The sequence below is a fragment of the Acyrthosiphon pisum genome, chromosome X (assembly GCF_005508785.2).
Source record: "Acyrthosiphon pisum isolate AL4f chromosome X, pea_aphid_22Mar2018_4r6ur, whole genome shotgun sequence".
Taxonomy (NCBI): domain Eukaryota; kingdom Metazoa; phylum Arthropoda; class Insecta; order Hemiptera; family Aphididae; genus Acyrthosiphon; species Acyrthosiphon pisum.
The window spans coordinates 93,370,641-93,381,846 of record NC_042493.1 but is presented as its reverse complement, the minus strand read 5'-3'; the positions used below and the strand labels follow the sequence as shown (position 1 = coordinate 93,381,846).

Here is an 11,206-nt window from a genome sequence, read left to right as displayed (position 1 = left end):
GGAATTTATTATAGGTACCTATTATAGGTCAATTTTTTTTTAATACCATAGATAAGTATATATTATATGTCTAATACATAGACTGATATACCGTCTCCGCTCAGAATCGTTTTTCTTATACAGTGATATTATATCATTGAATTCAAATTTAATACTGTCCATTATACAGTGACCCACTTCTAACCTACTGTACAGCAGAGCGACATCCACTTACCCACCTTTTTTATTTTTTATTTAATTGAATGTTACCTCGGATCATTAAGAATAGTAATAATTATGGTCTGCGTTATTTGATTCAGTTGGTGTTTGATCTTACGATTTTTAGAAGTATTGAATTCCTAGCACCAATTAATTACGTTTCTATTTGATAGAAAGTACATAATATTATATTTTCATATTATATTATCTAATCATAAATACGGTATAAACATCATGGCTTAAGATATTATTTGTTATACATATATCTACAACCATAGGCGCCAGAGTTTAAAAAACTTAATGGGTGCCCGGCCTTGGTATCAATGCACAATTCAACTTTCTAAAATTTTAATTTTGGCTCTCCAAATTGCGCTTATTGGTGTCATTTTACTACTTAACTAAAAATGTTTGCATTTTCTTATGGATTTTAATAGTATATATAAATATTAAAATATTAAATAATACAATATAATAATATTAACGATGTTGTACACTGAAAAATGCAATCTCATCATTGATTATAAAGTATTATAATAATTAATAACCATACAACAAAATAAATGTGTACCAATTTGAGTTTATTTATAAATAATAATAAGTAAATCAACAAAATTAATGTAATTTGATTATTTACAAAAAAAATGTGTTTTGACGTATTTTACTTGAATTTATAAAAGAGTTAGCTATTTGCTCAATATCTATATCTTCATTACGATGGACATGCAATAAAGCAATATTGTTTAGACGATTTTGTGTCATTGTAGACCTTAAAAATGTTTTTAATCTTCGTAGTGCTGAAAAAGATCTTTCCGCAGTACAAGACGATACTGGAACAGTCAAAATAATTTTTAGAAGTTTATTAAACTCTGTTAACATACCTAACGAATTATCCGATTTAAATACATCTATGGCATCTTGTGTACTGTTTATACTAATTTTTCTTGATTTTATAATATCTAGAAACATATCTCTATGCAACTGGAGTTTTTCTCGATCGAAATCAATCCCATAAAAGGAACTAACCTATGTTACCAATTTTTCTTTTCCAATTATACATTTTTCAAGTTCGCATAAATGATTAATTACATTTTTTTAAAATCGGTTATCTAATGATGATAATGTAACATCTAGAAGTTCGTAAAATGTAATTTTGTATTTTTCTCTAATTGATGAAAATGTATGCCCTTCACTATTACCTTGAAGTAATTTCTTAAGAATTTTTTTTTATTCTCTGTTCATTTGGCTTTTTCAGTTTTAGCTCACTAGATTTTACTAAAACTTGTTCCCATAAGTCATCAAATCCAGTATCTCTTAGTTGTTGAATAGATATCATGATGATTTCAATTTTTAATTGTGCTTCTTGAAAACTTAAAGATATTCTTTGAAGTTCTGCATTTAGGATTTCAACCCTTTCAAAAATAATGATCATTACTTTTGTATAAAACAAAAAGTTAAAACTATTAAGTAAACTATTAACTGAAATTATTTTATTAATTAGAATTCTTACCTCAGTTTCAGTTTTTCCCTGAGATAATTTGTTGTTTAAACTCAACTCAGCTTGATTAGGATTTGTGTTCAACTACAATCAATATACCACAAGTTACAAACAAAATAATACGTCCAATAAAAAATTCTCACCTCATTGTTTGTTGGTTTAATTTTCTTTGGAAAATATGACAATAATGTCATACTCTTATTCCGTTTTCCAGGATTCATAGTTCATAAATGTAACTTTTAAGATTAAAATTCTCAAAAATAATAATCTTATTTCAATGATTACAGTTTACAGACTATTATCAGTAATGAAAATAATAATTTTGTAATTTTTCTTATCAACCATAGTAAGTTGAATACCTGAGTTGTAATTATCTACCATGGTATTGGTTTATGATTATTAAAATCGTGTTATCTTATATTTTCTTATCAATACAATTTCTTTTCGTTAACAACATTTTGAAATTTAAATTTTTTATCACAGCTAGAATTTTATTGCAATAGTCGTTTTCTAAAATTGTTGAAATTTGGATATTTGGATATAAATACACGTTATAAATATCCAATATTTTAATGGGTGCCCAGCCCCCCCCCCCCAAATAATTTTAATTTTAGCCCGGGGGCTAAGGCACCCATCTACATGGCGCCTATGATTATAAGAATGTAAAAAATGCATGTTTTATAGTATATTTCGTAAAACTTGGTTTTCTTGTCAAATATAAATTTTATTTCATGTAACACGCACATAGTTAATGCGAATTATACATTTTATTTCTAAATTATTTTATTTTATTTTATTTCTTAATTATATTATTTTAAAACAAACAGCCTATCATTGGTGTATTTTAATAAATAAATATTTTTTTTGTAACTATATTTTAGTGTTTATCTTATAAAAAATTAAATGCATATTTTACAATTTTTTTATTGCATATAAATCCTAGCCCTGGTTATAACCAATGGTTATACAGATTCTAATAAATAATAACATCAAGAGTGACAACTAATGTGTTATCTAATAGTTCTTTTTTTTCTAAGATACCATTTTTTTTTTAACCAAACGCGCTTGACACTGTCTCGCCGATGTTGTTTTCCTTTGAACACGTGTTGGTTTTTTTTCTCTTTATAAGTGTGTTATTTGCAGCGCCGACGCATCTCTTTATGACTTATGTTATATTTTGTTATAATATTATTATGGCATTATATCAAATATCTGAAAAAGTCTTCGTCGCAATGTACGATTGTCGATACACTAACGACGGCTGTAATTTTGCAATATGACTCAAATAACTATATAATGTAATGTAATACTCACCATTGTCCATTGACCATTTGTGTCTCATAATATATTATATTTTATTAATAATTTTTTTTATGTTAAGGCGTCAACTGCATGATTTTTAGCCTGTTTTTATTGTGGGGGGGGGGGGGGGGTGGGGGGTGGGTTATGGTTGGTTCGGAACACGTGTATTATATGTGTCGAGGAATCACCACGCCTATATATTATATTATTTACTAAGCACTTCCTATATACCTATTATAATAAATTTTACTTACGTGCATCTCGAGACTCAAAATAGCATATTATGCACAGGGTGATTCACCAAGCACGCTGATTATTTTTTCATTTAGTGAGGAATTGATCTATTCAAATTCTGAGCATTCAAATTTTTAAGTAAATATATTGATGGTCAAGAACTATATTATAATACCTAGTTTAAATTATTTAGATTTCCTACGCAATTTTTTATATTGTCCTCTGGCGATGCAAACCTTTTATTTTCATACTTGAAATTACTAACTATATATATATACACTTAAATAATATCAAATATTTTACATAATTGTTTCTAGAAAAAATTATCATTATAACTTATAAGAGTTCTAATTAGTAGTTCTCTTACTGTCACCAATAAGATGTGAATATTACTATATTATACGAATATTAGATTCAATATTAATTAGTTTATTTTATATTTCCACAAACCATTTTTAAGGACAATTATTCTTCGTCATAATATTATTATATTAGTTAATCAGAAACCATTTTCGTTCCAGTCTTGATTTAGATGTATAGAAGTGTTGAAAAAAAATCGTCTGCTGAATAATTTACAGTGAACTATAATGGCATCGATAATTAAAAATAAAATTGAAATAATGATTAAATAACAAATAATTAAAAAAAATACAGAACTCGAGAAAACTGTTTGAAGTATAGGTACACGTAATTTCAAAAATTAGAATTTGAATAGAATAATTAATTATTCGAGGAAAAACAATGAGTTCTGCTCGGTGAATACTATCGTGTATAATTTAATTATAGTATTATTGTATATTAATACTCATTTGAGTTTAATTGTTGTCCACATCAGACGAAATTTATTGATTTTCTATCTTCTACCGCCTTATGAAAATCATAATAATATGCAGAAGTTTAAGAGGATTTCTATGGTCTTAGTTAATTTATCTATAATAATATTATATACTCGTAACGTGTCAATAACACCTTTTGTGTCTCATTATATATTATATTATAGTTTATTATAGTAACTTGAGGTAATATAATTATATGATCAATTTAATTTACGCATACATTTCGAGACTAGATCGAAATAGCATAATTATTGTATACACAAAGAGACTTACCACAATCATGCTAAATTCCATTTTCTCCTGACCTAGTAACATATATTTTGATTATTTCTGATTATTGGAACTTTCAAGAAGGTATATTATGCTCAAGTACTATATTTTAACTTAAATAGATTTTTTACACCATTTGAATAGTGTCATGTGGCGATGCAAACTTTTTATTTTCCATTTTGAAACTAATAGTTATTATTAAAAATACTAAAACTTATTAATAGCTTAAAATATTTTACATTATTGGTTTTGGAAAAAATTATACTTTTATGAGTTCCGATTGGTTGTCCTGTATCATCAATAAATTAGAGATGAATGCAATATTGCGTCTATTTTATATTTTTGTAAAATCGTGTTAAAGGACAAAAGAATAAAAACACTATTAAAAATAGACAAAAATTTAAAAAAAAAACCGGAAATCGAATAAATTGATTGTTCGAGGAAAAACAATGGCGATGACTGATGAACATGCTTGGCGAATAATCATCTACAACGTATGATATAATTATAATATTACTATAGTGATACCCATTCACACGTTAGTAAATTATTGTTATCCAGATGGGACATCTATTGATTTTCAAATCTTCAAATCGCGTTAAGAATGTCATAATAATATGCAAAAGTTTGAACATTACTATATTATCTATGATTGGTTCTCGTTTTACAAGTAAAATATTATTTAAACAATTCGTGAGCCTTAGATAAAATAAACGAAAAGCGACGCATCTAAATATGCACGCAAGTGCTCTAACACGTCTATCCTGCTCCACGCCGTCCCGTTTGGGAAATATTAAATTTAATTAATCTAAACTTATTTCACCGTATTAATACGTTTCAAGATAAACAGTCCGCGAAAGTTTAAGACGTATAGACTACTATAGATCACTGAATTTGGTGGGTCGACGCGTGCGGTAGTTAAGTTTTATTCGAAAGTAGAAAGTCGAAAGCAGCAATTCATTATCTGCAGTTTGTTGTAAAAACGATTCCGACTGAAGGTTTTTACCGACCTATAAGAAGAATATTGCTTATTAATTTTTTTTTTTTATATACCCTGTTATAATTTATAATAATAATAAAAATAGTAATAATAATGACTATATTAATATTATATACATTCTTGTACAGTCTTGGATTTTAGATTCTGAGTGGAGCGATGAATGTATTAATTTTACAATGATGTGGGTTTTTTTTTTAATTTTTAATTTTTGTGTCGATCTTCACTTTTTAGGACATTAAAAATGCTTAGATTTTCTTCAACAGTACCTTTTCTGATAGGAAAATGAATCTAGTTGGTACTTTGAGGGGTAAAAATGTCCCAGTCGTTTTCAAAAGCGCCGTGAAAAACAAAAGAAAAATTAAGGAAAAACGGGAATTTTTTACTCCAAATTGTCGACAAAATTGATTTTGGTTTTTGGTGTAATTCTAACACAAATTAACGCATGTGCATGAAATTTTCACTGGTTGTTTATATTCACATATTCTATACACGATACAATTTTCAAATATTTTGATTTGTTTTGAATTGTTTAGAAACATTTTCACTTTTAACTTTTATTCATCTATTTTTCCATGGATGTCAGTAAAACTTTATTTGTTGGATAAAAAAAGCTTGAAAGTTTAATACAAGACTCCTACTTTATTGTTACAATTAAATTTGAAAAATATTTAGAATCCTTAGTCACAGTTTTTTAAAATAACATTTAAAGTTCAAACTTTGACACTTGCCACTTACCCACTTTTTTTTGTTTTATCTCATAAAGTCTTTAAAGGTAATCATTGCTATTTTTAAAAGTAATTTAATTTTATATTTTTGTTTTTATTGATAGATTTTCTTTTTTTTGTCTTTCTAGTTAGTTTTGTTTCTATTATTTATCACTTTGTCTATTAGTTTCATATGTGCCAATTATTATGTAATGTTTTTTTTCTTGTAAAAGAGCTTATATATAAGCGGGTATACCCATTTATTAATAAATAAATACAAATAATAATAAAGCAGACATAACATATTATATTAACTAGTTTAATGGGGACATTTTCGAAAACACTTTAGAACAATTAGAGGGAACTAGCTTGATTAAAATATGGATGTATGTAGTTTATCATTAGTCGTTCACATAAAATATATGGTTATGAAAATTTTACGATTTAGATAGGTATTTTAAAAACGCTATTAATCTTGTCGTATAATTATCGTATCATGTAAATGTACACCAAAATTGACCCAAAAATAAAAATGTACCTATATTTAATTTGTAATCTTCACCAAAAAACTTAGTTTGCACCATCTCGGATAGGAAAAATATGAATTGTATAATTCAAATCGATAATGTTTTCCACAGTTACTACATGAGTACACGTTTCGATAGTACCTAACGTATGAGTGAATATGAAAAACTAAAAACTTGGAATATTAATTTTTTGATTCTGAGCGGTTATTTTGTATTTACTTATCTACATTTTACACATATACTTCGCCTTTCGTCACCTTAAGTTGTTTAGTTAATTGATAACGGCGCGTATACATCTATATTGACTTTAAAGCTACTTAGTAATAAAAACATAATATATTATTGTCTAAAATCAATAAAATATGTAATAGGTACTTACGACTTACTGCAGTGTAATAACGCGTTGGATGTCTAATTAACATTGTAACGATCACCTGTTGGTAATGCAGTGAGTACTTAAGAATTCCGATAAATTAATACTGTCATTCGAGTCCATCTGGTCTCGATTTCAATGTGCGTACATACTGACGAAATTATAATCGAATACCATTGATGATATTGATTACGAAATGGCCCTCCAAACTCATTTTAATTATATACAAACACGATTTTCGATTAACACAATATGGTGTGAAAATTACGTGGGTAATCTGTATATAGAGTCATTTATGAGGTTACGTAGTAACACTTGGCTTGCAGATATTATATAAATTATATTATAATAATTAATAACAATTCTGGAAAGACGGTGGGTAGTTCGAAATTCCCGAAAATTAGTAGCTGGTTGTCACCGATGAAATAATCGAATACTTGATGATCGATATTTTCATAGACACTCCACGCTAATTGTGGCGCAAGTTTCACACTATTTTCGATTACCTACCACGGTGCAAATTACGTACTTACCTACCCTTATTTTGGTATATATTTCCTCTCGTTACCTATTATACCTATTGGTTTGTTCATAGTTAACAAATAACATCAGTTTTCATTATAACTCGTTTTATTATTGTTTTGCTTATTGTAAACAGAATAAACGAATTCATTTCGTTGGTTGTTACGATTGTTCGCATCACACAATAGACAATAAAACAATTACAGATATAAATATTAAACTTTTTTTTTTATTTTGGACACATACCTAGGTATATATTTTGTGATCGTTATTTGGAGTAATAATAAAAATAATGATTCTTCTATACTATAATTGGTTCTATGGAACCAAACAATATAATCATTATGATAACTATTCAGATGAGGTTCCAATGGACATTTTCACTATACGTCTACTATACATAGGTATAACCTGTAACTGTATTATAGGAAACGATTTCGTTGAAAACATATTATTTTAAAAATAAATAAATGTTTTTCCCCTTTCAAGGATAAAAAAAAGCTGGTTAAACATTTTTTCAAAAGAATTGTTGACTTTCGCTGCCTCTATAACCCGCACAAAGCTTTGAATGCCATAATGTTGTATGCCTTTCGAAAGCGTCGAGTAATGGAATTTCTAGATGGAATTACTACCGAGAAACTACTAGACAGAACAAACGAGGATAAATTTAAAATTCTAAGTATTATCGTATCGTGTTTTTTTAAAAAAGAATTGCATTCATTCCAAGTAAACATATAATATTATTATGACATCAATAATAAAATATAAACTCAATAGTTATTAGTTATTACCAATAGCAGCAGTGGTCTCAAATATGTGGTACGTGAACTCCTTCGGTGTATTTCTTAAAAATTTCGTAAATAAAAATAAATTACTATTTAACGAAAAATCAGTGTATCTACGTACATATTTGTAATACTTAGTGTTAAATATCACTACCCATGTTTTATAATTAGAAATTATTATAATCAATAGGAGAAAATATAAAATTTGTTGTCTTCATTTATTTTGTTCATTATGGATTTATATAGTATTGAGATGAGAGTAAAACAAATACCTAATATTTGGTAATATTGTGTGGTTACAATCCAAAACGTATGCTGTTGCCAATTTTATCAAAATCGAACTATAAAGATATATCTTTTCACATAGGTACTAACAAAATATGGATGGAAACTAAAAAAAAAGTATATTAATTCTGCTGTATCTAAATACAGGTTAAAATGGTTTGAAAATGACACAACAGGAGAAAATATAAATACCTATGTTGTCATCATTTATTTTGTTCGTTATGGTCGTCACAACCACACAATTTCAAAAAAAGGCCGTCGTCCAAAACTGCACACATTTATATATAAATTTCGCACAGTTGTCCCAAAATTCTACCGCGGTTCAATACCACACACCACTGACATATCCACCAAACATTTCATCCAAATATATGTCATTCTCTCTTTCTAACACTCTAATGGCTATAAAATAATAATCTAATACTATTTATAGGTAATTCTATAAATAGTGTAGATTTATTTCACTGTTCACTTATAATGATCTCTCTCCGTACATTCATTAATTTTCAATTTTTATGTATGTATTTTTTTTATTTTAGTTTTCTCTCTCTTTAAATTATATTATATTTGATTATGTACAGTGTACATAATCAAATATTGTACAGTATACACACAACTTGATTTATATAAATGTATTTTGTTTTTTCTCTCTCTCTCCTTTCCCCTAAATAATTATGTAACTTTCTTGTATATTTAAAATGTAATTGGAATTTATTCCGTAATAAACAATATTATTATATATTGTATATTGTATAATTACATTGAGGCCAATACATTTTGCACTGATATCGTGGGCAGAATACGATGTGAATTTATTCCAATATAAACATTATGATTTTTTTCATTAAGCAATTTATTTTTCTTATTATATTATATCGAATTATTTTTATGACGATTTATTTAATATCAATAAATGTTTAATTTTGAAATGTCAATCAAAAGTCTGCGGTTTTGAATTGTCGACCTTTCAAATTTTCATTTTTAACAATAGACGAAATGTGTGTGGTATTGAAAGGTGTAAAATGTGTGGTTATGAATGGTAAGTGTGCGGTTTTGAACGACGCCTGACTTATACTATTAAGATGAAAAGTAAAAGAGGTGTTTTGCCCGCGAACCTTTGACGTATGAATAAAACAAATGTAATATGGCCCGTTATAAAATAAGTAATTGTGTGGTTACAATCCAAAACGTGTGCTGATAGGTACTAAGAAAACATGGCGGGAAACTAAAAAAAAAAAAATTAATTCTGATGTATTACGGATACCTACAGGTTAAATTGGGTTTGAAAATGAGCATTTTTTCCAATACGTTCTATTGCCATAGTAGAATATTAAGTCAAAACGTATTGTTGCCCATTTTGTAAGTATAGGAAAATATTCAAAAGTTTTTCGTTCAAAACGTATTATTATCATTTAGGAATAAATACGATTAAAACCACTATTGTTCACATAATTGATTAAATAAAGTCAAGTATCTTATCAGACCGGTGCACATTTTGTCTTGAAAAAGAAGACAAGATCTATACCTTACATTAAAATTTAATATTTACCGAATAATAATATTATATAAACAATAATAATGACAATCACCAAATTTGTTTTCATTTTTTTTTTTTTTTTTACAGACCGAGTGGCGTTGAGGTTTCTAAACCAGTACGCGATCCAAATAACTGACGAACTCTATCCGGCCGTGGGACCTGTACTCGACAACATTCAAATGGACATGTGCAACAAAATGTTGGTCATGTATCCCTTCGACGTTTTGCTTCCGCCCACCAGAACGCATTGATCGACAAAGACTGCAAATTTGTAGGAAAACGAATTTTTTTTTGGATCAAAACATAATATATATTATACTTGTCAACACAAATTCTGAGTTCTGTAACAATGAATTCAATATTGAAGTATGTTATTGATATTTCATGTCGATTTTTCGGACTTTCGAGTATTTTTGATTTTTTCTTATATTTTGTGGTATCTTTAAACGACGTTTGTCAGCTAACATATTTTAGTTTGTTTTTATTTATTTATTTATTGTTTGTTGTATTCCATCAAAAATAATTTGTTTAACTTTTAAATGTATTAAAATAATGAAACTTTGTTTTTAAATGGGTAAGCACCTAAATAAATTTAACTATTTTTACTTATTGATTTTTTTTGTTTATAAACATACAAAATACGCCTATGGGTTTCCTTTAATAAGAACAATACCACTTTTTCATATTATTTTTAATGCATTAATTTTTTAAGAATCTTTTGAAAAATGTAAATGTATAGGTATTTTGTTGCAGTTTTGGGAATATTTTAAAAAGAATTTCAGACAAACTCTATTGGTATTTGTTTAAGATGACATCTAGGTACATACATTAAATACACATCCCTATAGTATACTTATAAATACTATGATACTGTATGACCAGTGTTCGGATTTGATAAGTATTTTTTTATCTAGATAAAGATAAAGATAATGCAACTCAAATGTATCTAGATGGAGATAAAAGATAACTTAACTCATATTTATCTAGATAAAGATAAAGATAAATACTTTTTTATCTAGATAAAAAAAAAGATACAATTATTGTTTAAATGGCTTTCAACTTTGGTACATTTTAGTTGGGCACTAGGAACATAATAATAATAATGATATGAATAAAAATAATATTACATTATTTATAA

General features: G+C 27.1%; 1 protein-coding gene across 2 annotated transcripts in view; it reads left to right on the top strand.

The window, feature by feature from the left end:
* The window catches only part of LOC100166917 (uncharacterized), an 85,131-nt gene extending 74,454 nt beyond the window's left edge, over positions 1–10,677 (top strand). For both annotated transcript variants that reach the window (NM_001162949.1, XM_029488901.1), the window contains one exon: positions 10,156–10,677. In NM_001162949.1, coding sequence (NP_001156421.1) covers positions 10,156–10,319 — 164 coding nt within the window. In that variant the 3' untranslated portion in view covers positions 10,320–10,677. The remainder of the gene's footprint in view (positions 1–10,155) is intronic.
* The last annotated feature ends 529 nt before the right edge of the window (positions 10,678–11,206 follow it).